Source organism: Myiozetetes cayanensis, unplaced genomic scaffold (assembly GCF_022539395.1).
Source record: "Myiozetetes cayanensis isolate MyiCay16 unplaced genomic scaffold, myiCay2020 scf41, whole genome shotgun sequence".
NCBI lineage: Eukaryota > Metazoa > Chordata > Aves > Passeriformes > Tyrannidae > Myiozetetes > Myiozetetes cayanensis.
The window spans coordinates 111,386-137,123 of record NW_026087643.1 but is presented as its reverse complement, the minus strand read 5'-3'; the positions used below and the strand labels follow the sequence as shown (position 1 = coordinate 137,123).

The window sequence follows — 25,738 nt, the reverse complement described above, 5'->3', positions numbered from 1 at the left end:
GGGGGACAGACAGAACCCTGGGGACAGACGGACAGACGGACGGACAGACAGACAGTCCTCGGGCCGGGTGTCAGTCGGAGGGGGACGGACAGACGGACACAACTCGGGCCACAGGGAACGGTCGCGACCCCAGGGGGACACCCGGACAGTCCCAGCCCCTTCCGGCCCCACCAGGAGGGGACAGAGGGACACGGTGGGGACAGACGGACCCTGACACCTCCCACCCCCCTCCCGCCCGCCACGTTCCCCATGTGTGTTCCCCCCCTCGGGGGGTCCGTAGGGTCCGGGCAGGGGGGCAGAACCCCCTTGGGGGGCTCAGCCCTGTCCCCCCTGTTTGTCCCCCTGTTTGTCCCCCCCTTTGTCCCCCCCGGGCCCTCCCTTTTCCAGCCCCGCTCCAGCTCCATATTAAGCCGGGAAAGAGGATCCCGGGGACGGGGGGAGGGGGGGCCTAAAAATAAGGAGCCGAGTGTGGAGTCACCAGGGGACACCTCGGGGGCCAGGGTGGTGGTCCCAGGGGGTGTTGAGGACCCCCCGCCAGACTCGGGGGCATGGGGTGTTCGGGACCCCCAGAATTGGGGAGTTGGTGTCCAGGACCCCTCTGAGTCCCATCGGTGTTGGGGGCCGGGGGGGCACCAGAGGTTGCCCCTCCCCCTGTGTCCCCCCCCATTGTGCCACCCCTGCCCCCCCAGCACAGACCAGCGCACAAAGGGGTTAAACTGGTTTATTGCTCTGAAGGGGGGGGGTCTGGGTGCCCCCCCCAGGTCAGGGGGGTTCCGACCCCCCCAGCAGCCCCCGGGGTTAGTATTGGGGTGCAGGGTGTTGGGGGGCCGGGGGTCCCACGAGGGTCTCTAGTAGTAGGTCTCCTTCTCCACCCAGCCTGTAATGGAGAGGGGGGGGTATCAGAGGGGAGGGGGAAATGCTCCCCCCCCGGGGTGCCCTGGCCCCTCTTGCCCCCCATTTCTCTGTGCCCCCTCCCAAATTGTTGGGCACCCCCCCACAACCCCCTTAGTGCCCCACACACACCCCGGGGGTTCCCCCGTTTTTGGGGTGCCCCCCCTGGCCTCGGGGGGAGTTGATCCCAGGGGAGGTGTGAGGGGGGTCAATGCCCAGGGGGGTTCCAGGGGGGTCTCAACCCCGGGATTGGTTCTGGGGGCTACCAAGCCCTGGGAGGGAGGTGTTTTGGGGCTCCCCCCGTTTTTGGGGTGCCCCATTTTTGGGGTGCCCCCACTGACCTCCCGGGTAGCGCCTCAGGATGAGCTTTCGGACCTCGTCGTAGGCGAAGATGAGGAGGCTGTAGGGGAAGGCGCAGAACCACCACGTGACCCTGCGGGGGGACACAAACAACACCTCGTTGGGGACATCCAGGGGGGTAGGGGGGGGCAGGGTGCTGGGGGACCCCCCAAACACTCACTTGAGGGGGTACATGCGCAGGGCCACCCCCATGCCGGGGCAGTAGGACAGAAACGCCGCCAGCGCCGTCTCCTCCAGGAGCCCAAAAATCAGGATCTTGTTTCTGCAGGGGGAGAGGGGGCATGGGTGGGTGGGGGGCACACAGGGGCGATCAGGGGGGCAGTTCACTGCTCCTGGGGGTGCCAGGTAGCCACGGACCTGAGTATGGGGGGTCCCCATAACCCCAGTAGGGGGTCCTGGGCACCCCAATTCCCACCCGCAGGGGTCCCAGGGACCCCCCTCCCCAAGGTCCCTTGCACCCCATGTCCCTTAGTGCGGGGGTCCTCGGCACCCGAGGCTTTAGGGGGGGTTAGGGCAGGTTTTCTGGGGGAGGTTCTGGGGGTTTTTGGGTGTTCTGGGCTCTCACTTCATGCCCTGCTGGAAGACGGAGTTGCGGCGGGTCTTGCAGATGATCAGGTCCGCCCACTGCACCACCACGATGCTGGCGAAGAAGGCCGTGTGGCACGTGAACTCCACCACCTTGCGCTGCTCGTACGTCTGGGAGGCACCGTGGCCAGGGGGGCGAGCGTGAGGGTGGGGCTGGTGCGGGGGGGTGCAGCCCCCCTGCCCCCCGTGCCCCCCATTGCATCCCCTGTGCCCCCGTGCCCCCCATCGCACGCCCCGTGCCCCCCGTGTTCACAGATCACACCCCCTGTGCCCCCTGTGTCCACCCCCCTGTGGCCACGCACCCACTCCTGGCCGTAGGAGTCCTCCAGGTCGTTGGTGGATCGGTCGTCCCAGGCCAGGCGGATCCCCAGGAGGGTCCCGGGCAGGAACCCGTTCTCAGCCAGGATCACAAAGTAGGTGAAGAACCCACCCAGCGCCTGGATCATCCCTGGGGGGGGAGTGGGACTGGGATCAGCACCCCAGGATCGGGATCAGCACCCCGGGATTTGGGATTGGCACCTGGGAATGGGGATCAGCATCCAAGATGGGGATCGCCCCCCCAGGGTCACGGAGTAACACCTCTGGGACCCCCACCCCCCCAATCTGCCTGTAGACCATGCTGACCCCAGGACCCTCTCTGTGTCTCCCTGTGCCCCCCCAGGACCCTCTCTGTGCCCCCCCAGGACCCCCGTACCAATCTGCCCATAGGCCATGCTGATGAGCCGCTCATTGACCAGTTTGTCGGTGCGGGGGTTCCTCGGCTGCCGTTTCATGATGTCGCTCTCGGCCGCCTCGTAGGCCAGGGAGATGGCAGGGACCTGGGGGGCACCCCGGGTCACCCACTGCCACCCACTGCCACCCCTGTGTCACCCTTGTGTCACCTGCTGCCACCCACTGCCACCCCTCTGTCACCCACTGCCACCCACTACCATCCCTGTGTCACCCTTGTGTCACCCACTGCCACCCACTGCCACCCACTGCCACCCACTGCCACCCCTGTGTCACCCACTGCCACCCCTGTGTCTCCTCCTGTCACCCCCTGGGGTGATTTGGGGGTTCCTGAGGTGGATTTGGGGGTTCCCAGGCAGATTTTGGGCCCCCCCTCACCATGTCGGTGTCCAGGTCGATGCAGAGGATGGTAACGGTGCCCAGGGGCAGGGGGATGGATTTGGAGGGGTTGGGGTGGATTTTGGGGTCCCTGGAGTGAATTTTGGGGTCCCCAGGCAAATTTTGGGCCCCCCCTCACCATGTCGGTGCCCAGGTCGATGCAGAGGATGGTGACGGTGCCCAGGGGCAGGGGGATGTTGGCGATGATGAAGAGCAGGAAGGGGGTGATCTCGGGGATGTTGCTGGTCAGGGTGTAGGCGATGGATTTCTTCAGGTTGTCGAAGATCAGCCGCCCTGGGGGTGACAGGGATGGGAATTGTCACTGCAGGAGTGTCCCCAACCCCCCTGGAGACCTCCAGAACGGGGCCGCGGGGGTGCCCCCGACCTTCCTCGACGCCGGTGACGATGGAGGCGAAGTTGTCGTCCAGCAGGATCATGTCGGCCGCCTGCTTGGACACGTCGGAGCCGGCGATGCCCATGGCGATGCCGATGTCGGCCTTCTTGAGCGCGGGGGAGTCGTTCACCCCGTCCCCCGTCACCGCCACGATGGCACCCTGGGCACAGCGGGGACACCGCCGGCTCAGCCGGGACGGGGGGGTGAGGGGGGACAAGGGGGGTACAGTGGGGACAGCATGGGGACAGCATGGGGACAGCATGGGGACAGGGGATATGGGGATGGGGAACAGGGGACATGGGGACAGGGGTTGTGGGGACAGGGGAGAGGGGACAGGGAGACAGGAAACAGAGGACAAGGGACAGAGGACAAGGGATAGGGGCTATGGGGACTGGGAATGGGGGCAGGGGATGAAGGACAGGGGGATGGGATAAGTGGGAGGGGACAGGAACAAGGGACCGGAGTCAAAAGAGAAGGGACAGAGGACAGGGTCTGGGGGGACAAAGGCCAGGCTGGTGTCACCTGTCGCTGGCAGCCCTCCACGATGATGAGCTTCTGCTGGGGGGACGTGCGGGCAAAGACGATCTCGGTGTGGTTCCGCAGGATCTCGTCCAGCTGCTCCGAGCTCATGTCCTTCAGGTCCGAGCCGTGCACCACACACGCCTTGGCCTCCCTGCAGAGAACCCCAAAGCCTTGGGACACCCCCCCTTTGACACCCCCAAACCCCTGGGACACTCTCTGGGACCTCCAGGCCCCCAAGATACTCCCTAGGACCCCCAAAACCCCCCTGGGACCCCCCAAAATCCCCCCCAGCTCACCTGGGGTTGACCTGGCTGACGGGGATGTTGAGCCTGGCCGCGATGTCCTCCACAGTCTCGTTGCCCTCGGAGATGATCCCGACGCCCTTGGCGATGGCCTTGGCCGTGATCGGGTGGTCCCCGGTCACCATGATCACCTGGGGGGGCACGGGGGGGTCAGGGAGGGGGGATCAGGTGGTCCCCAGTCACCATGATCACCTGGAGGGGCACGGGGGGGTCAGGGAGTGGGGGATCAGGTGGTCCCCAGTCACCATGATCACCTGGGGGGGCACGGAGGGGTCAGGGAGGGGGGGATCGGGTGGTCCCCAGTCACCTGAGGGGCACAGGGGGGGTCGCCCCCTCACGGGGGGTCCCCGGGGGTCCCACCTTGATGCCGGCACTGCGGCACTTGCCGACGGCGTCGGGGACGGCGGCGCGGGGGGGGTCGATCATGGACATGAGCCCCACGAAGCACAAGTCGCTCGTGGGGAAGTTCACCTCGTCCGCGTCGAAACGGAACCCCCGCGGGAACTTGTCCGGGGGCAGGTAGTGGTGGCAGAACCCTGGGGGGCACCAGGGGGGTCACAGGGCAGCACCCCCAGGCACCCCCAACTACCCGCGGGACCCCCCAGGAACCAGGGACCCTCCTATCCCACTTAGATCCCCTTCCAGCCCCCTCCCCACCACCCCCTGGGTCCCCCAGGACCCCTCCAGCTGTACCCGGGACCCTCTCCTTCACCTTCTCACCCAGGTGCTCCTCCCCCAGGACCCCCCATATACCCCCAGGGCCCTCCAGCCCCCCCCGGCATACCCAGGACCCTCTCCCCGAGCCCCCCCAGCTCCAGGTAGGCGTTCTGGAAGGCCTCCCTCATCTCCTGGTCCAGGGGTTGCTCCTGGCCCTGCAGGAGGATGCGGGAGCAGCGGTCCAGGATGCGCTCGGGGGCCCCTTTCATCACCAGCAGGTACCCCTGGGGGTCCTCCTCGCGCTCGTGGATGGACAGCTGGGGACAGCGGGGGACAGTATGGTCACCCACAGCCACCCGGGGTCACCCACGGCCACCAGTGACACCCACAGGCAGCACAGGGTCACCAGTGTCCCTCATGGGCACCCAGGGTCACCCACATCCAACCCAGTGTCACCCACCCACCACCCTGGTGTCCCCAGTGCCACCCACTGACCACGGCAGTGTCACCAGTACCACCCACTGACCTCCCTGGTGCCACCCACTGCCCACCACGTGGTCCCCCCCTCCCAGTGTCCCCCCAGTGCCCCACCTGGTACTTGTTGGTGGAGTTGAAGGGGATCTCGGTGACTTTGGGGTTCCGGTCCCGCATCCTCTTCACGGAGCCGCACGACAGTTGGATGCACTTGAGCAGCGCCGACTCCGACGCGTCCCCGGCCGTGTCCCTCTGGGGGGGACACTGGGGTGTCACAGGGGGGCCTGGGGACGCTCTGAGCCCCCACCCTGGGCCCCGAGGGACCCCCCGACCTTGGAGATGGAGACGTTCTCCTGGCCCGGCTTGAAGACGGCGCGGTTGCAGAGCCCCGCGATCCGCGCCAGGGCCGCCCACGTGGGCGAGCGCTTGTCGAAGGTGGCACCTGGGGGGGCACGGGGCACTGTCAGGGGTGGGGGGGCACCCCAGGGCGGGTGGGACCCCTGGTGACATCACAGGGGGTCCTACGGGGACCACCTTCCCAGCGGGGGAAGGGGGACTGGGGTGGGGTTGGGGTGGGGGATTCCACGGGGTCGGGATGCCAGGGGGTCAGGGTGCCAGGGGTCGGGGTGCCAGGGGGTGGGCGTGCCGAGGCTCTGGGGTGCCCCCACGCACCAGACTGGTCCTCGGTGGTGTCGGCCTCGTGGATCTGGTTGTCGAACCACATGTGGGCCACCGTCATGCGGTTCTGGGTGAGGGTCCCGGTCTTGTCGGAGCAGATGGTGGAGGTGGAACCCAGGGTCTCCACGGCCTCCAGGTTCTTCACCAGGCAGTTCTTCCTCGCCATGCGCTTGGCCGTCAGCGTCAGGCACACCTGGGGGCACCCGAGGGGCTCAGGGGGCACCCAGGGGGGTCAGGGGGCCGAGAGACCCCCGTAATGGGGGTACAGACCCCTCTCACTGCCCCTCGGGCACTTTGGCCACGATGATACCGATTAGGAAGATGATGCTGCAGTCTCCCCCAGCCCCTCCCAGCCCCTCCCAGTGCCCTCCCAGTCCCTCCCAGCCCCTCCCAGCGCTCCTCCAGTGCCCCCTGCTCTCACCGTGACGGTGGCCAGCAGCCCCTCGGGCACGTTGGCCACGATGATGCCGATGAGGAAGATGACGGCCTCGAGCCAGGTGTAGCCCAGGATGAGGGAGAGGATGAAGAAGGAGAGGCCGAGGAAGACGGCGACGCCGGTGATGAGGCGGATGAAGTGCTCGATCTCCATGGCGATGGGCGTCCGGCCCACCTCCAGCCCCGAGGCCAGGGACGCGATGCGGCCCATCACCGTCCTGTCCCCCGTGGAGATGACGATGCCCCGCGCCGTGCCTGGGGGGCGAGGGGGAAGGAAGGGCCCCTCTTGGTGACCACGGGGTCCCCTCCTTGTCCCCGGGGGAGGGTGTCCCCTGTTCCCCCAAAGTCACCCTGTCCCCCAGTGTGACGCTGTCCCCATGTCCCCCGGGCAGGTGTGAGTGTCCCCTGACCCCGTGTCCCCAGGGGGTGTGTGTGGATGTCCCCGTGCCCCCAGGGGTGGCGGTGCCCACCTTCCACGCAGTTGGTGGAGAAGAAGCAGATGTTCCGGGTCTCCAGGGGGTTCTCGTGGGTGAACTCCGGGGAGCGCGTCTGCGGCTCCGACTCGCCCGTCAGGGACGAGTTGTCCACCTGGGGGGGGACAGGACACGTCCCCGTGTCACCACCCGTGCCCACTGTGCATCCACCCTCACCTGCCTCAAAGTCCACCCAGTGCCCACCCTGGTGCCCCCCAGACCCCCCCAGTGATCCCATTGCCCCCGTGCCCACCTTGCAGCCGTGGGAGGAGATGATCCTCATGTCAGCGGGCACCCTGTCCCCCCCTTTGACCTCCACCAGGTCTCCCACCACCACGTTCTCCGCGTTGATCTGGATCTTCTCGCCCTCCCGGATCACCAGCGCTTGCTGGGGGGGCACAGGGCACCTCAGGGGGTGCCCATGAGCCCCTGGGCCCCCCCGGGTGCCCCCCTGGGTGCCCCCCCGTGCCCACCTGGGGCACCATGTTCTTGAAGGAGTCCATGATCTTGGAGCTCTTGGCCTCTTGGTAGTAGGAGAAGCAGCCGGTGACGATGACGACGGCGGCCAGGACCACCCCCAGGTACAGCTGGTGCCACAGGAGGGGGCAAATCAGCATCTGGGGGGCACCGGGGTACCCCCTGGGGACATCCCCCCCACACCAGTGACAGCCCGGTGTGTGATCCCCATAGCTGGGCACGGCATAGTCTGTGCCCCCCCAGTGCCAGTGTCCCCCCGGTGCCAGTGTCCCCCCAGTGCCAATGTCCCCACAGTACCTGTGTCCCCTCAGTGCCAGTGTCCCCCCAGTGCCAATGTCCCCACGGTACCTGTGCCTCCCCAGTGCCCCCCGGAGGTGCCCCCTGTCCCCCCTCACTGTTCCTGCCCCTCGTGCCCCCAGCCCCTCACGTTGTCGTTGGAGGGTTCGTCCTCCATGGCGGCCAGGATGCCGTAGGCCAGGAAGCAGAGGATGGCCCCGATCCAGAGCAGGATGGAGAAGCCCCCGAAGAGCTGCCGGCAGAACTTCACCCACTCGGGGGTCGTGGGTGGGGGGGTCAGCGCGTTGGGGCCGTCCTGTACCAGGATCTCGGCAGCCCGGGCGTTCGTCAGCCCCTGGGGGCATGGGGAGCGGGCACGGGGTCACCCCTGACCCCCCGAGGGCCTGGGGGCTGGGGGGGCACAGGCAGGGTGTGGGGGGGCACAGGGTGCTGGGAGGGGACAGGGGACACGAGGGCTGTGACCCATGGGGACAGGAAGGAGGGGTGTGCTGGGGGTGGCACGTGGGGACAGGGGGACAGGGGCACGTGGGGAAAGAGGGATGTGAAGGTCAAGGGACACGGGGACACAGGGACAGGGGGACACAGGGACAGGAGGACACGGGGACATAGGGACAGGGGGACATGGGGACAGGGGGACACAGGGACAGGGGGACACGGGGACATGGGGACAGGGGGATATCTCACCCGGGACAGGTCCACCTGGTACTTCCTGCCCAGCTCATCCAGGGACAGTTTGTGATCATCCTGAGGGACACGTGTCACTGTCACCATGTCACTCCCCAGTTGGTGTGACACAGCCACTGTTCCATGTCACCCATGTCACCCACATCTCATCGACTGGGATGGCACAGCCACTGTCCATGGCCACTGTCCCCACGGTCCCATGTCCCTCATGTCCCCATGTCCCCATGGATGGGTTGGCACTGCCACTGTCCCCACAGCCCTGCAGCCCCTGTGTCACCCCCCTCCCTCGCGTCCCCCCACCCACTTTTGCCGCCCCCCCGCCTGCAGTGCCCCATCCCTGTGTCCCCACGGTGTCCCCTGTCCCCTCCTCACCAAGTTGACCTCCTTCTTGAGCTCATCCAGCTCCTTCTCCTTCTGCTTCCTCTTCCCGCCGCCGTTCTCGGACGTGGTGGCCGCGAGCGAGTACTCACGGCCGGCCTGGGATGGGTGACACCCCCGGGTGGGCACAGGGACCCCCCCGGCGGGCACGGGGACCCCCGCAGGCCCTCCTGCCCCCGGCCCCCTCCCCGGGCACGGTGGCATTACCATGGGCATGGATGTCACGGCCAGCATGGGCGTCACTGTGGCCACCGGCATCGTCAGCGCGGGCGCGGGGGGCTGCAGGGGCACCGGGGCAGCGTGGGCGGGGGGCACCATGGGGGGCACAGAGGGTGATGGGGGAATGGGAAGGGGGGTGTGGTCGTGGGAGGGGTCCCCGGGGTGATGGGTGGTGGCAGAGGTGGCACTGCGGTCACAGGGGGGGGTCACTGTGGTGGCAGAGGCGGTACTGTGGGCACCGGGGGTGTCATTGTGGGTGTGGGGGTGTCATTGTGGGCGTGGGGGGGTCACTGTGGGTGTGTGTGGGTCACTGTGGGTGTGAGGGGTCACAGGGGGTGTGGGGATTACTGTGAGTGTGTGTGGGGTCACTGTGGTGGCAGCGGTGGCACTGCAGTCACGGGGGGGTCACTGTGGCCACAGAAGTGACATTGTGGTCATGTGAGGGGAGGTCACTGTCACCACAGGGCGAGGAGGGGTCATTGTGGTCGCAGGGGTGTCCCCAAGGTCACCGGGAGGGTCACTGTGGCTCTGGGAGTGTCACTGTCTTGGGGCCGTAGGGGGGTCACTGTGGTTCGGGGGGGTCCTCTGGGACACGGGGAGTCACTGTGACCAGGGGGTCCCCATGTCCATGAGGGGGGTCCCCACCAGCAGAGCAGAAGAAGACCCCCCACCCCCAGGGAGGGGGCAGGGCCGGGTCGTTTCCTTGGGGAGGGGCTGTGTCACCCCCCCCACCACTGGGGTCCCCGGGGGCCGCTGGCACGGCCGGGGGGCGGGGGCCGATGTCATGGAAAACCTCCCGGTGCCAAAACCAACACCGGGAGCGGGGGGGTCGAGTTACCGAGGGGGACCGAGGGGTCCCCACCCCCTTCCCCAGGCACCCCGGGAGGGCTCCACTGCCCCCCTCGTCACTGGGACCCCAGTTGTGGCTCCACATTGCGGGATCCACTTGAAGGGGCCCCGGGTTTTATGGGGGTGGGGGAGCAGCGGGGGTATCGAGTGTCAGGTGTGTCCCCCTCCCCCCTTGGGGACAGGGTGACACGGGGACACCCGCGGCGGGGAGGGCAGGGAGACACCCACGGGGGAACCCACATCCTGCGGGGTGCCCCCACTTTTGGGTGGGTGCCCACGGTTGGGGAAGTCCCGCCCGTGCCAGGCGGATCGGGGGTCCCGGCGGGCCCCGGGGGTCGGGCTTGGGGCCAGTCCCGGCTCAGGGCCCCCGCGGGCGTTGCCGGGGCAGCGGGACAGGGGCTCTGGGCAGCCACGGGCACGCGGCCACGGGGGTGGGTGCGGGGGCCCCGCGGTGGGCACAGGGGGCTCCGAGGGGCTCCGTGGCCGCGGGGCTCCGTTTCCCACCGCAAAGGGGTCCTGTGTGTCTCCCCGGTCCCAAATTTCTTCCCCCACACGCGTGTCAGGGGTCACTCGAGGTGGGGGCCTGCGGGACAGGTTATGGGGGCTGGGGGACCCCCGTGGGTGTGTATGGGGGGGCAAAGCCCGAAGGGAAAGTAGCCCACGGGGGAGCGTCTCCCGTGGGGGGGCCTCAGGGGGATTGTCCCCGGGGTGGGGGTCCCGCGTGGAGGGAGGGAGGGAGAGTCCAGGGCGTGGGGGTCTCTCGTGGGGGTTGCTCCTGGGGGCTGTCCGGGAGCTGGGGGGCTCTGGGGGCCCCGCGTGGGTCAGTCCCATCCGGTGTCACACGGGTGGGCGCCCTGGGGGAGCGTGGGGGTGTCGGGGTGAGGTCCTGCGTGGGGGGTGCCAGGGGCAGGCGCAGGGTGGTCTCAGATGGGTGCCCAAGGGGATGGGCGCTCCGGGGAGTTGAGTGTGGGTGTCCCGCGTGGGTGGGTGACCTGAGGGATGTCCCAGGGTGGGCGCCCGTGGGGGTGGGCTCTCGTGGGGTGGGCTCTCGAGAGGGGGTGCTTTGGGGTGTGGGGGTGTGTGGGTGCCCCGCGTGGGCGCCCCGGGCCGCCCTACTCACCCTCTGCCCATGGCGCTGTCGTCGCTGCTCCGGCCCCCGGGCACTTTGGGGGCGGCGACAGCGGTCGAGAAAACCCGCCGGGCCCCGCCCGGGACGGCCCCCGCCCCAGCCCGCCCCCACCCCCAACCCGCTCTGGGGGCTCCTGCCCGTCCCACCCCCGTGGGAGCGGCGCGGGGGGGTCTGGGGGGTCCCGGCGGAGCGCTGGGAACGCAGGTGTGTGCGGGGGGGGGCGACCCCTCCTGACCCCCCAACCCCGAGGAGACCCCGAACATCCGGACCGCCCGCGGCGCGGCCGGGGGGGCTCCGGGGCTGCCCGAGAGCCTCGGTCCGTCCCTCACCCCCACCGGAGCTGGGGGGCGTTTTTCGGTGGGGGGGCGTCCCCAAACCAGCGTGTCCCCAGTTCTCCCAGTGTGAGCCCGGCTGGGGACGGTGGAGGCTTCGGGAAGAGACCGGGAATGCGGCCGGGGGGGGCTAAAATTAGCCGGGAATGGGCAGCAGATGGGGGGACACGGGGGGGGGGGACAAGGGGGACACTGAAGGGGGAAATGGGGGCACCACGAAGGGGATCTGGGGGGGCTGTGCCAGGGACCGGCTGTTTCCAAGGAATGGCTGTGCCCGGGATTGCTCCCCAGGGTTGGCTGTTCCCGTGGAATGACTGTTCCCAGGATCCATGGTGCCCAGGGATGGGGTTGCTCCCAGGGGTCCAGCAGTGCCCAGGGACTGACTGTTCCCACGGGATCCATGGTGTGTGGGGACACGGCTGTGCCCAGGGGAGCTGCTCGAGGGATCCGACTGTTCCGAGGGATCCGACTGTTCCCAGGGATCCGACTGTTCCCAGGGATCCCACTGTTCCCAGGGATCTGACTGTTCCCAGGGTCCAGCTATTCCCAGGGATCCGACTGTTCCCAAGGATCTGACTGTTCCCAAGGATCCAGTTGTTCCCAGGGATCTGACTGTTCCCAGGCTCTGGCTCAGCCCATGGAAGCTGTTCCCAGGGACACAATCATTCCCAGTGTCCGATTGTTCCAGGGGCTGTGGCCGTTTCCATGGACGTCGTGGCTGTTCCCAGGATCTGGTTGTACCCATGGAGGCTGTTCCTGGGGACAGGGTTATTCCCAGTGTCCAACTGTTCCCAGGGTTGTGGTTGTTTCCATGGACACTGTGACTGTTCCCAGCTCCGGCTGTTCCCGGGATTGGTTGTTCCCAGCTCTGGCTGTTCCCAGGACTGGGTTGTTCCCATCTCCAGCTGTTCCCAGCTCTGGTTGTTCCCAGTTCCGGCTGTTCCTGGCATTTGGCTGTTCCCAGGATTTGGCTGTTCCCGGCTCCGGCTATGCCTGTCCCACCCCCTCCCCCAGTGCCCCCAGTCCCGCGCCAAGGTCCCCTCCCAGTACCCCCCCAGGGCCCGGCTTATCTCCACGGCAACCGCCAAGGGCGCCTCAAGGGCGGGGGGGCCCCTCACCAGTGCCACCAGTTTGCCCCAGTGTTATCAGCTCCCCCCAGCCCAGCACCCCTCCTCTGAGCCGGCCTCACCCTCCCAGTGCAGCCCAGTATGCCCAGTATGGACGCAGTCACCCCCCGGCCAGCCCTGCACCCCCATGCAGACCAGCAGTCCCAGTCTGGACCAGTCCCCCCAGTCCGTGCCAGTGCCTCAGCTGTCCCAGTATCTCCCAGTCTTTCCCACTACCTCCCAGTCTGTCCCAGTACCTCCTAGTCTGTTCCACTACCTCCCAGTCCTCCCAATACCTCCCGGTCCTCCCAGTACCTCCCATCCCAGTCTGTCCCAGTACTACCTAGTCTACCCATCTTCCCCAGCACCTCCCTGTCCGTCCCAGTATGTCCCCGTCTCTCCCAGTCTGTCCCAATATTCCCCAGTCCTCCCAATTACCCCAGTCTGTCCCAGTCCCCCACTCTGTCCCAGTCATCCCAGTACCCCCACTCCTTCCCAGTTCTCCCAGTCCCTCCCAGTGTCCCCAGTGCATCCCAGTCCCCCCAGTCCATCCCAGCCGTGCCCACAGCCGAGCTGGGTTGGGGGGTGGGTGTTTACTCGGCCGTGGCCCCCTTGTCCCCTCCGTCCCCCTCATGCCCCCCTTGTCCCACCCCATTCCCCGCTGTCCCCCCCGTCCCCCCGCTGTCCCCCCGCTGTCCCCCCGCTGCCCCCAAGCTGAACAAACAGATGACGCGGGTTCGGGGGCTCCGTGACAGGCCCAGCCCCACAGGGGTCCCGCGGACCCGCCCACGCCCCAGTCCTCCCAGTTCCCCCAGTTCCCCAGTCCTCTCAATTCCCCCAGTTCCCCAGTCCCCCTAGTTCCCTATTTCTCCCAGTTCCCCCCAGTTCCACCAGTCCCCCCCAGTTCCCTCAGTCCCTCCACTCCCCCTCTCCTCCCAGCCCTCCCAGTCCCTCCCAGTGCCCCCAGTCCCCTGCCCGTGTCCAGCCGCCCCCCGCCCCGCGCAGCTGCTGCCCGTGGGCGGCAGGAATGTGACACCGGGGGGACAAAGGGGGGACACGGGGGGGACAACACGCGTGTGAACACACAACACGCGTGTGAACACACAACACACATGTCAACACATAACACGCGTGTGGGAGCTCGGGAGGGGTCGTGGGGGGTCGAGGGGACCCCCGTGTCCCGTTTTTTGGGGGGAGCGGAGCAGCTCTTGCAACCCCGAAGCCCTGAACGTGAGACGGGGGCGGGGCCGGGGGTGGAGCCAGAGGGCTGGGCGGGGCCAGAGAGACGCTCGGCCCCCGCTGGGCTCTGCTGGGCTCCGTTCGGCTTTTTTCGGCTTCGCTCGGCTCTTGTCGTCTCCCTTCGGCTTTTTCGGCCTTTTCGGCTCCTCTCGGCCCCTCTCGGCTTTCCTTCCCCCAGAGCCCCCCCCCCAACAGCCGGGGGGTCCCGTGGGGACACGGGGGGATAAGAAGGGGGTAATGTGTGTCCTCCCCCACCTCGACACTGATCCCTGCAGGAACTGGGGTTGGGGGGCTCTGCCCACCACTCTTTCACCCCAAATTCCTCGTTGGTCCACCGGACTGTTACCCCCCGAGCCCGGGGACACCCCAAATCCATCCCCCGCACCCCAAAACCTCCTCCACCATCAGAATTAGGGGGGATTTGTAACCCATCACCCACCTTGGGGCTGGAGAAGCTGACGTTGCTCTGCAGGGGGATTTCAGGGTCCCCCTCCCCTCCCAAACCCTGGGGCGCCCTAAACCCAGCCCCCTTACCCTAAAACCACCAGCACCACCAGAGTGGGGGGGGGACGGGACATTTATTGTACACGGGGGTGCTCTGGAGCCCATCACCGCTTCTCGGGGCCAGCCAAGGTGCCGTTGCTCTCGCGGGGGATTTCGGGGTCCCCCTCACCCCCCGCGGCCGCCGCCTCATCCAGGCGGCTGGGGATGGACCAGTAGAGGTGGGCGTCGCGGCGGGCGGCGGCGGCGGCGAGCTGGCGGGCGCTGCAAGCTGGGGTGGGCACGGGCACCGTGTGGTGGAAGCCCCCGTAGTCCACCTCATAGAACCCCTCCTCGAGGCTGAGCAGCGGTGTGAAGCGGTGACCCCACAGCACCTCGTCCGCCAGGTACGAGCTGCGTGCCTGGCACGTCATCCCTGGGGGGCAGCGGGAGGGGGCACCAGGGGATCGGGGGGGGCATGGGGACCCCAATCTGCGCTGCACCCTGATTTGGGGCACCCCAATACCTGAAGAATATTCCCATGGGGATGAGGCGTTCCCTCCCTTGGAGGTGGGATGTCCCCACAGAGGTGTCCCCATGCAGGTGAGATGTCCCCACGAAGATGTTGCCATGGAGACGAGGACGAGGTGTTCCCACTCGCGGTATCCCCATGGAGGTGAGGTGTCCCCTCGGAGGTGGGATGTTCCCATGGAATTGTCCCCATGGAGATGAGGTGACCCCCACATCAATGACCTGTTTCACCCCCCACACCCCGTTACCTGTGGCCTCCACCATCCCCTCGAGGATGACGACGATCTCGAAGTCGTCTCTCTCCAGCTGCCCCCGCGACACGTCCCAGAAGGGGCTCCTCTCATCGATCTCGTGGCTGATGATGAGGGGGGACACGAGGAAGAGGCGGTCGTCGCCCGTCTCGAAGCCCACGCTCAGGTCGGTCTGGTCCAGCGGGATGAACTCGCCCTCCTGGGTCTGCTTGGACTGGATGAGCTTGGCGCGGATCGAGGCCTCCACGATGTGCGAGTCACGCAGGTCTCCCACGCGGAACATGAGGCACAGGCGGTCGTCGCGCAGCGAGACCACGGCGTGCGAGGAGAACACCAAGGTCTCGGCGCGCTTGTTGGGCTGCGAGATCTTCACGAACATGCAGCCCACCATGAAGGCGTTGACCATGGAGCCCAGGATGGCCTGCGGGGGCCGCGACAACCGCGCTCAGGGGGACCCGGGGGAGCTCCGTATGTCGGGTGTCCCCCAGGGAGGCGAGGTGCCCCGCGGTCCCCCGCGCCCCTCTAAAGGGGTCTTGACCCCCCACTTCGGGGTTCTTTGCCCCACCCAGCATCCCCTGCACCCCTCTAGGGGTGCCCCAACCTGCCCGAAAGCAGCCTCGGGGGTCACCTGCAGCAGCAGCAGCACGATGCCCTCGGGGCAGGTGTCGGTGATGACCCGGTGGCCGTAGCCGATGGTGGTCTCGGTCTCGATGGAGAAGAGGAAGGCGGACACGAAACCATTGAGGTTGTTGACGCAGGGGGTCCAGGCGTGGTCACCCAGGTGCTCCAGGTCCCCCCGGCTGTAGGCGATGACCCACCAGATGAGGCCGAAGAAGAGCCAGGTGAGGGCGTAGGCCAGGATGAAGATGAGGAGGCTGAAGCGCCACTTGAGGTCCACCAGGGTGGTGAAGATGTCGGTGAGGTACCGGTAGGTCTCGCGCACGTTCCCGTGCTGGACGTTGCACTTCCCGTCCTTCTCCACGTACCGCTGGCGCTTCCGGGCCGCGGGACCCCCCCCGGCCCCCCACGGGCGGCGCTTGGGGGGGGCGGGAGGGGCGGGGGGAGGGGGTTTGGTCTCACTGGGGACCCCCCCCAGGACCCCCTCGGGGACCCCACAGAAGGCAGCGTTGTCCTGAGCCATCGGGGTCAGCGGCTGCGGGGACAGGGGGGTGGCACCTCACACGGGGGGCACTGGGGGGGAGATTGCACCCCCAAACTGGGGGACTGGGGGGACTGGGAGGGAGGTGCACACACGTGTGCAAAGGCACGTGGGTCACACACACGTGTGTACACCCCGCTGGGCCTTGCACACGCACACACACGCATGTGCACATGCAACTGGGTCACACACATGCATGTGACCCCCACGGGGCCTCCCACATGCACACACACACACACATGTACATGCATATGCACACCCCGCTGGGCTGTGCACACGCACACACACGCGTGTGCACAGGCAGCTGGGGAACACACACAGGCGTGTACACCCTACTGGGCCTTGCACACCCATGTCCACAGGCAGCAGGGTCACACGTATGCACTCCCACATGCGTGTGCGCCCCCCTTGCACACACAATCACACACACACACACACACACACACACACACTCGTGTCCCTACTCGTGTCCTCCCGTGGATCCCTGTGCCACCATCCCCTCTCCCCGCTCATCCTCCGTCCCCCTCTTCCCCCTGTGGGGCCGGACCCTCCTCACCCCCGCCACGCCGGGCTGGGGGAGCCGATGCCCATTTTGGGGGATCCCTGCGTGTCCCCAGGGCCAGAGATGGGGAGAGACCCCCCCGGGGGCGGTGATGCTCATTTGGGGGGTCTCTGTGTGTCCCCAAGCCCAGAGATGGGGAGAAACCCCCCCGGGGGCGGTGATGCCCATTTTGGGGGTCCCCACCCCCGCAGATGAGAAAGAACGCCCTCGGGGAGGAGGGGAGGCCCATTTGGGGGGGTCCCCGCGTATCCCCACGCCCGGAGATGGGGGAGGACCCCCGGTATCGCTGTGGCGGGGGGGGTCAGGGACCCCCACACACCCCCCCGTTCTCCCCCGCCCCCTGCGCCCCCCGCGCCCCCGCCCCCGCCCCTCTCACCGCTCCCTCATGGCGCAGCCCGCTCGCCGCGCGCGCTCGGTCCCGGGGCCCCCGCGCCCCCCGCCCCGTTCCCCGGCAACGGCCGCGCGCGGATAAAAATACCGGGAGCCACCCCCGCCCCCGCCCCGGCCCGCTGGCCCGAGGGTGCCCTGCGCTGGCCCAGCCCCCAGCCCCGGCACAGGGTCCCCGTCAAGAGCGGATCCCACCCCCAGGCCCGACCCCCTCCTCATTAGCCCAGCCCCCATCACTGTCCCGGGGTCCCCATCATTAGCCAAGGCCCTCCAGTAGCCCAGCCCCCCACTAGCCCACTACCCCTCCCCCTCACTGGCTCTGGCCCCCATCACTAGCCCGGCTCCCCCATCATTAGCCCAAAGCCCCCTTCCTAGCCCAGGCCCCCACATGCCCAGTGCCCCTCCCCACTAATTCAGATCTCCCTTCCCTAGCCCAGGGGTCCCCCTCACTAGCCCAGAACCCCCACATTCCCGGCCCTGGCTCAGACCCCCCATCATTATCAGACCCCCTTACCAGCCCAGGCCCCACTAGCCCAGGCCTCCCCTCACTAGCCCGGGGGTCTCCATCACTAGCCCAGCCCCCCCTTCCACTAGCCCAGAGCTCTCCCCCCATCTCAGCCATCCCTCTATCACTAGCCCAGTGCCCCCTCTCACTAGCCCAGCCCCCGCCCCCATCAGCCTGGGGTCCCCCTTGCTGGCCCAGCCCCCCCCCTTCTCTAGCCCGGGCCCCGCCGTCACTCGCCCACCCCTCCCCCGGTGCCCGTGGCCACCCCTGCACTCCCCCGCGCCTCCCCCTGTCCCCCCCGGGCGGACAAAGACTCTTTGTGCGGCGGGAACAGGATCGGGATCGGGATCGGGACAACGGGGCCGCCTGGGGGGACACACGGACACAGGGACAGGGACACGGGGACACGGACATGGACATGAACACACCAATACGGGGACATGGGGACACAGACAGATGGATGTATGGACACATGGACACACATGGACACACGGACATTCGGGCACATGGACACGGGGATACATGGATAGACACGGAGATATGGATACACAGACACATGGAAGGGATACACAGACATGGACACACAGACAGGGACACACAGACAGGGACACAGTGGTACTCGGACAGGGACACACGGACATGGTTATGGACACATGGACATATGGACACATTATTATATATGGACACCCGGACACGGACCCACCGACCCCCCCATCCCACAGACACACATCCCACACCCCCACGGACCCCCCAGTCTCACACCCCCCAGTCCCGACCCCACAGCCCCGTGGCCCTGCGCCCACCCCCCAGCCTGCGGTGTGCGTGTCACTCGATTGGGGGGAGTGTCTGTGCACACGCGTGACCCCCTGGCCCCATGTCACCCCCCCGTGTCACCCCACGTGGGGATAGGAGGGTGTTACATCCCCGGAGACCACCCGGGTTCGTGGGTGGGTGCTGTCATGACCGGGGGGGGCTGCGTGGGGCCGGGGGGGTCCCGGGGACGGTGACAGTGCCTGGACGGGTCTGTCGGGACTCCACCAGGCCCCCCCGGTGCCCCCCCCGTGACCCCTCAGTGCTGGTGCCAGTTCAGGGACCCCCCAGTGCAGGTAACGGTGGCCGGGAGACCCTCCCTGGACCCCCCGGTGTCCCCACCGGGCCCCCCCCGGGTCCGGTGTCTGTTCAGGGACCCTCGTTGCCAGTGCTGGTGCCCTCGGGCGGGGTCCCCTCGCCCCCCCCCGTGCCCGGTAACGTGACCCGGTGCCGAGCGGCTCCTTTTCCACCCCATTAACCCCTGTCCCGCCCCCGGCGGCTCCTCCCCGCCCCGGGCCCCCCCCGGCCGGGCTGGGGGGGCCCGTCCCGCCACCACCGGCCCCGCCGAGCCATAAAGCCCATGGGGAGCCGGCGGCGGGCGGGCTGAGCTCGGCGGCACCCGCGACCCCCCCAGCAAGGTAAGGGTGGCTGGGGGAGGGGGCCCGGGGGTCCCTCACCCCCTCCGGGGGGTCACCAGGGCCGTGGGCACTGGCCGGTGGTGTTGGGATGGCACCGGCACGGGAGGGAAGATCCTGGAGCCCCCCCAATGTCTCCCTTGTCCCCCCTGGCACCGCTCCTGTGTCCCCACATCCCTGTGTCCCCTGTGTTGCCATCACCCCATCCCCGTGTCCCGTGACACCGTCAGCCCCCATCCCTGTGTCCCCAAATCCCTGTGTCCCCATCCCCATGTCCTGTGACACCCTCAGTCCCTGTCCCCATGTCCTGTGTCCCCATGTCCCCTATCTCAATGCCCCTATGTCCCCATATTCCCATATCCTCATGTCCCTGTATCCCCATGTCCCCATACCCTGTGTCACGTATCACCACATCCCTGTGTCCCCAAATCCCCGCATCCCCATACCCCATGTCCCCCATCTCAATGCCCCTATGTCCCCATATTCCCATAGCCTCATGTCCCTGTGTCCCCATGTCCCCATACCCCACGTCACATATCACCACATCCCTGTGTCCCCATATTCCCATATCTGTGTCCCCAAATCCCTGTGTCCCCATCCCCATGTCCCCTAGTCCCCATGTCATGTATCACATCTCTGGGTCCCCATGTCCCCAAGTTCCCTTGTGCCCCATGTCCCCCTGTCCCTGTGTCCCAGGGTCACCTTAGCCCTGTGTCCCCCTATTGCCACGTCCCTGGACCCTCATATCCCTGTGTTCCCACATCCTCACTTCCCTGTGTCCCCACGACCCCCTCTCCTGTGTCCCCATCACCCTGTGCCCCACATCCCCCATCCCCATGTCCCCATGTCCCATATCCCCAGGTCCTGTGTCCCCAAGGCCCTGTCCCTGTGTCCCCATGTCCCTCCATCCCTGTATCCCATGTTCCTTTATCCCCATATCTCTCCATCCCTGTATCCTATGTCCCCATGTCCCCCCATCCCTGTATCCCATGTCCCCACATTCCCCCATCCCTGTATCCCACGTCCCTGTGCCCCCATGTCCCCCCATCCCTGTACCCCCATGTCCATGTCCTCCATATGTGGGTTATCCCAGGTGTGGATTTTACTAGGCATGGGTTATCCCGGCTGTGGGTTATCCTGGATGTGGGTTATCCCAGGCATGGATTATTCTGGATGTGGTTTGTTCCAGGTGGGGATTATCCTGGATGTGGTTTATCCAGGAATCAGTTATCCGGGCTGTGGGTTATCCCAGGTGTGGATTATCCGGGCTGTGGGTTATCCCAGGTGTGGATTATCTGGGCTGTGGGTTATCCCAGGCATGGATTATTCTGGCTGTGGGTTATCCAGTCATGGTTTATCCCAGGTGTGAGTTAAGGAATCATTCTGGGCTGTGATGGGGGCCCTGGGACCCCCTTGGTGTCCATGGACGAGGTGGGACCCCCCAGGGACCCCTGCGATCACCGGGGGGGGTGGTCCCAGAACCCACAGTGGGACCATGGAGGGGGGGGCTGGGACCCCCATGGTGGCCGTGGTGGTGACAGTGAGGATGTCTGGTGGTGAGGATGGTGGTGACAGTGGGGATGTCTGTGCCCCCCACCCCGTGGCCGTGACAGGGACCCCTAAGGGCCACACTGGGGTGGTGATGGGGGCCTGTGCCCCCCACAGTGACCGTGGCCGTGGGGTCCCCCATGGTGGCTTTGGTGGTGGCAGAGGGGGTGCCTGTGCCCCCCACGGAGCCCGTGGTCTCCCTGGAACCCCCATTGTGGCAGTGGCAGGACCCTCCCGGGACTCCTGAGACCCACACTGGGGTGGGTGATGGGATGTCTGTGCCCCCCTTCGTGGCCATGGTGGTGGCAGGACCCCCACGGGGGTGCTGGGGGTGTCTGTGTCCCCCTTTGTGGCCGTGGCAGTGGCACTGGGGGGTCCCTGTGCCCCCAGCCGTGCCCATGGCCGTGGCAGGACCCCCCCGGGACCCCCCCGGGACCCCCGTGGTGGCGGTGGCGGGCGCGCGGGGCTCTGCATGTTAACGAGGGCTCCGTGAAAGCGCCTTTGTCCCCTTTTGTCCCCCGCCAGCCCCATTGAGGGCTCGGCTCCGGCCGCACAAAGGCCCCACTGTCCCCTGTCCCCATCCCCGTCCCCCCGCCAGCCGCCTCGCACTCCAACCCCGCACCGCCCTCCCCGCCCCCCACGCCCCCATTTAGGACCCTGGCACAGGGCTGGGGGCCGGGAGCTCGTGGCCCCATTTCCCAGTTATCCCAGTCATCCCAGTTACACCCCAGCTGGGGGGCGGACGGGGGGGCTGGCGGGGCGCCCGGTCACGCCCGGCCCCGGGAGCGCTGCCCGGGCTGGCGGTGCCAGTGAGACGCCGAGAAGGGGGACATGTCCCTGGGGGGCCCCTGCCTGGGCCCTGACCCCCTTCTGGAGCCCCTGAAGTGCCCAGAAGCCCCCTGGGGAGGGGGGAAACTGAGGCACTGGGAGGGGGCTGGGGGTTAATGGGTAACTGGTATCGCCGCAGGCACCAGGAACAAGCGCCGGCTTGTCCCAACCCGTGTCCGGGCACCGGAGCGGGGCCGGGGGCACAGGGGGCACAGGGGGGTGGAGCATGGGCGGGGGCAGACGAGGGGGGCACGTGGGAGGCGGTGACCCCAAAAATGGGGTGGGGGGAGAGGGTAGGGGTACCAAAGAGAGGGGGTGGGGAATGTGAAGAGAGGGGTCAGGACACTGAAGAGGGGTTGAGACCCTAAAGAGATGGGTCAGGACCCCAAAGGGAGGGGTTGGGACCCCCCCAGAGGGGTGCAGGGGATAATGAGGGGTTGCAGAGACCCCCAAAGCAGGGAGCGGGGGGGGGCACAGTGGCTTTTGGGACAGAGTGGCTCTGTGGGGACATGGGGGGCTCTGTGGGGACACAGTGGCTCTGGGGACCCTCAGCAGCCTGGCTGGGAAGGGCCATCCCCCTGTCCCCTCTCCAGGCCCACTGTTGTCCCCTCTGTCCCCTCTGTCCCCCCTGTCCCCCGTGCCACCTCCAGGACCTCTCTCCATGAGGGGACACGGCCTGGCCAGGACAGCGACAGTGGCAGTGCCACCCGTGTCCCCGTGCTCTGGCACAGGCACACCGGGCTCCAAGGAGACCCCCCATGGTGCCCCCACCCCCGTGGTGTCCCGGTGTCCCCACGGTGTCCCCGCGGTGTCCCCGCGGTGTCCCCATGTCCCCGGCACGCTGCCCTTCCGCGGCGGAAACGGCGGCAGGGCCAGGGGCTGGCGGGGGCTGAAAGGGCCCTTTTGGGATGGGGACACGGGGACACCGCGGGCACCGCCACAGTGCCTGGCGCTGCCACCGGCCATTTGTCCCTGTCACCTCCCATTCATCCCCTTCCTCTTCCTCCCGGACGTCCCGGGGGCCTTCCCGGCCACCGGGGCTGCCAAGGGATGGGGGAGGGCACGGGGGCGGGACACAGGGGTGGAGGGGGGAAATTGGGATGGGGGGATACAGGGCTAGAGGGAAAGATCTGGGCGCAAAGGGAGGGATATGGGACAGAGGGAGGGATAGAAGGGTGGAGGTAGGGATATGGGGACAGGGATACAGGGATGGAGGGAGGGATAGAGGGGTGGGCACAGGGACGTGGGGATGGAGGGTAGGATGACATTCTCCAGCCCTCAGGTGTCCCCCATGTTCCCTGGGACAATGTCCTCCACCGTCACCCTCCTCCCCCTCACCTGTCCCCCTGTCCCCCCAGTGACACCCTCCACCCCTCACCTCTCCCCATGTCCCCCCACTGACACCCTCCAAGCCCTCCCCCATCCCTCTAATGCCACCCTCCGCCCTGTCACCTCTGTCCCCTCACCTGTGCCCCCCAGATGACGTCCTCCACCAAGGTGTACTACAGCCAGACGACGCAGACCGAGGGCCGCCCGCTGATGGGGCCGGGGCTGCGGCGGCGCCGGGTGCTGACCAAGGACGGGCGGAGCAATGTGCGCATGGAGCACATCTCGGACAAGCGCTTCCTGTACCTCAAGGACCTGTGGACCACCTTCATTGACATGCAGTGGCGCTACAAGCTGCTCCTCTTCTCCGCCACCTTCGCCGGCACCTGGTTTGCCTTCGGCGTCGTGTGGTACCTGGTGGCCGTGGCCCACGGAGACCTGCTGGAGTTCGACCCCCCCGCCAACCACACGCCGTGCGTCATGCAGGTGCTCACCGGGGACCCCCCACGCGTGGCGGCAGTGGCAGGACCCCTCTGGGACCCCCACGGTGGCGGAACACCCCAAAACCCCCATGGTGGCTGTGGCAGTGATGGGACCCCCCCAGTGGCAGTGGCAGGACCCCTCTGGGCCCCCCATGGTGACCATGGCAGTGGCAGGACCCCTCTGGGACATGCATGGTGGCCATGGTGGTGACGGGACCCCCACAGTGGCAGTAGCAGGACCCCCTCCAGTAGCCATGGCAATGCCGAGGGGGGTTGGCCGTGCCCTCCATGCTGTCGGTGGCAGCGACAAGACCCCCTTTACCCCACAACCCCCCCTCCAACCCTGCTGTCTGTGCCCCCTGCAGGTCCACACCCTGACCGGGGCCTTCCTGTTCTCCCTGGAGTCCCAGACCACCATCGGCTATGGGTTCCGCTACATCAGCGAGGAGTGCCCCCTGGCCATCGTGCTGCTCATCACCCAGCTCGTCCTCACCACCATCCTCGAGATCTTCATCACCGGCACCTTCCTGGCCAAGATCGCGCGGCCCAAGAAGCGCGCCGAGACCATCAAGTTCAGCCAGAACGCCGTGGTGGCCCAGCACGACGGCAAGACCTGCCTGATGATCCGCGTGGCCAACATGAGGAAGAGCCTCCTCATCGGCTGCCAGGTCACGGGGAAGCTGCTGCAGACCCATCTCACCAAGGAGGGCGAGAGCGTGCGGCTCAACCAGCTCAACGTGGACTTCCAGGTGGACACGTCATCCGACAGCCCCTTCCTCATCCTCCCGCTCACCTTCTACCACGTGGTGGACGAGGCCAGCCCGCTGCGGGACGTGTCCCTGCGCTCGGGGGACGGGGACTTCGAGCTCGTGGTGATCCTCAGCGGCACCGTGGAGTCCACCAGCGCCACGTGCCAGGTTCGCACGTCCTACCTGCCCGAGGAGATCCTGTGGGGCTACGAGTTCACGCCGGCCATCTCGCTCTCGGCCAGCGGCAAGTACGTGGCCGACTTCAGCCTCTTCGACCGTGTGGTGAAGGTGGCGGCGCCGCCGCGGTGCCACCACGAGGCCGTGCGGTTCGGGGACCCCGAGAAGGTGAAGCTGGAGGAGTCGCTGCGGGAGGCGGAGCGGGAAGGGGAGGGGGCCCCGCTCAGCGTCCGCATCAGCAACGTCTGACGGGGACACCGGCCCAGGGAGGGGGCACCGGCCCCGGGGTGGCACCGACGGATGGAGGTGGCACCAGCAACTGGAGGTGACACCAGTCCTGGCATGGCACTGATGGCTGGAGGTGACACTGGTGGATGGAGGTGACACTGGTGGATGGAGGTGACCCCAGGAACTGGAGGGAACACTGGTCCCAGGGTGGCACTGGCAGCTGGAGGTGACACCAGGAACTGGAGGTGACATGGACAGCTGAAGGTGACACTGATATCTGGAGGTGACACTGATGGAGGTGGCACTGACGGCTGGAGGTGGCACCAGCACCTGGAGGTGTCACCACAGCTGGAGATGTCACCAAGTCTGGAGCTGTCACCAAGGACTGGAGGTTCCACCAGCCCTAAGGTGACACTGACAACTGGGGGTGTCACCAGCCTGGAGGTGCCACCAACTCCTGGAAGTGCCTCCAGCCCCTGGAGATGTCACCAGCACCTGGAGGTGCCACCAATGCCTGGAACTGCCACCAGGTCCTGGAGGCGTCACCAACACTTGAAGTTGCCACCAACACTGGAGATGCCACAAGTCCCCTGAGGTGTCACCAGTTTCAAGGTGTCACCGACACTTGGAAGTGCCACCAACACCTGGAGGTGCCACCAGCTCAGAGGTGACACCAGTCCTTGGAGGTGCCACCAACACCTGGAAGTGTCACCAGCCCCAAGATGCCACCAGCCCTGAGGTGTCCCCAACATCTAGAGGTGTCCCCAGCCCCTGGAGGTGCCACCAGCCCGGGGGGGCCGCAGGACCCCTCCCCTCATCCAGAGGGGAAACTGAGGCAGGAGATCCCCCCTCATCCCCACCCCTTTCCCCCTCAAACGCTGGAGCCCCTCCCCGTGCTGCCCCCACTCCGGGCGGGCTCGGGGTCCCCCGGGTGTCACCGATAATCGTGTGTCCCCCTGGGCCGGGGTCCCCCGCCCGTCGCTGCTGTTTAACTTAGACCCCGCAATTAACGAGGCCCGGCCACGCCCGCGGGTCATTAGAGCCACTAATTACAGATGTCAACAAGGAGGGAAGACCCCGCCCCTCAAACTGCCCCCCTTCCCTTCCCCGCGGCTGGGAGACACCCCGGGGCTCATCCTCGGTCTGGGGGAGCAAAGGGGGTCGGTACTAAATAAAGGAGATGCTGATGGTGGGGAGGGGCTGCTCCTGTCGGGGAGGGGGCTGATGTCTCCTGGGTGTCCCCGATGTCACCAGGGATCCCCCATGCCCACAGGGACCCCCGATGTCCCCCCCAGTCCCCAGGGACCCCCAGTATACCCCCTCAGCCCCCAGGGACCCCCAACATCCTCAGAGACCCCCAGTGTCCCCTGACACACCCCCAATGTCCCCTGAGACACCCCTATATCCCCCAGCTCCCAGGGACTCCCCAATATCCCCCGAGACACCCCCAGGTGAGCAGCACTAGTAAAGGACAGGGGTTTTATTTCCAGGC

The 25,738-nt window shown here is 67.3% G+C and overlaps 4 protein-coding genes across 6 annotated transcripts in view; 2 read left to right on the top strand and 2 right to left on the bottom strand.

Annotated features, from left to right (window-relative positions):
- The window catches only part of LOC126647899 (protein S100-A10), a 136,382-nt gene that overhangs the window by 56,146 nt on the left and 54,498 nt on the right, over window positions 1-25,738 (top strand). The window lies entirely within an intron of this gene.
- Window positions 706-10,937, bottom strand: LOC126647831 (sodium/potassium-transporting ATPase subunit alpha-2). 2 transcript variants are annotated; one of them, XM_050330370.1, is made up of 23 exons: window positions 10,903-10,937; window positions 8,709-8,814; window positions 8,337-8,396; window positions 7,783-7,986; window positions 7,352-7,465; window positions 7,132-7,266; window positions 6,876-6,993; window positions 6,392-6,660; window positions 5,965-6,163; window positions 5,625-5,734; window positions 5,410-5,544; window positions 4,946-5,135; window positions 4,522-4,697; window positions 4,156-4,292; window positions 3,860-4,010; window positions 3,329-3,497; window positions 3,083-3,237; window positions 2,531-2,654; window positions 2,139-2,284; window positions 1,817-1,947; window positions 1,412-1,513; window positions 1,233-1,324; window positions 706-877 (listed from the first exon to the last, which is right to left on the bottom strand). In XM_050330370.1, the coding sequence occupies exons 1-23, from the start codon at window positions 10,911-10,913 to the stop codon at window positions 849-851; spliced, it is 3,063 nt and encodes a 1,020-aa protein (XP_050186327.1). In that variant the 5' UTR covers window positions 10,914-10,937; the 3' UTR covers window positions 706-848. The 2 variants fall into 2 exon arrangements, with proteins under 2 accessions (XP_050186327.1, XP_050186326.1); XM_050330369.1 differs by lacking the exon at window positions 10,903-10,937 and adding an exon at window positions 8,922-8,987 and having other exon boundaries at window positions 8,709-8,813.
- Window positions 14,160-16,992, bottom strand: KCNJ9 (potassium inwardly rectifying channel subfamily J member 9). 2 transcript variants are annotated; one of them, XM_050330427.1, is made up of 4 exons: window positions 16,948-16,992; window positions 15,479-16,003; window positions 14,848-15,271; window positions 14,160-14,594 (listed from the first exon to the last, which is right to left on the bottom strand). In XM_050330427.1, the coding sequence occupies exons 2-4, from the start codon at window positions 15,989-15,991 to the stop codon at window positions 14,197-14,199; spliced, it is 1,335 nt and encodes a 444-aa protein (XP_050186384.1). In that variant the 5' UTR covers window positions 15,992-16,003; window positions 16,948-16,992; the 3' UTR covers window positions 14,160-14,196. The 2 variants fall into 2 exon arrangements, with proteins under 2 accessions (XP_050186384.1, XP_050186385.1); XM_050330428.1 differs by lacking the exon at window positions 16,948-16,992 and having other exon boundaries at window positions 14,160-14,504; window positions 15,479-16,015.
- On the top strand, window positions 18,783-24,952 carry KCNJ10 (potassium inwardly rectifying channel subfamily J member 10). The gene is made up of 3 exons (XM_050330443.1): window positions 18,783-18,911; window positions 22,764-23,096; window positions 23,458-24,952. Exons 2-3 carry the CDS (start codon window positions 22,764-22,766, stop codon window positions 24,265-24,267), a joined length of 1,143 nt encoding a protein of 380 aa, XP_050186400.1. The 5' UTR covers window positions 18,783-18,911; the 3' UTR covers window positions 24,268-24,952.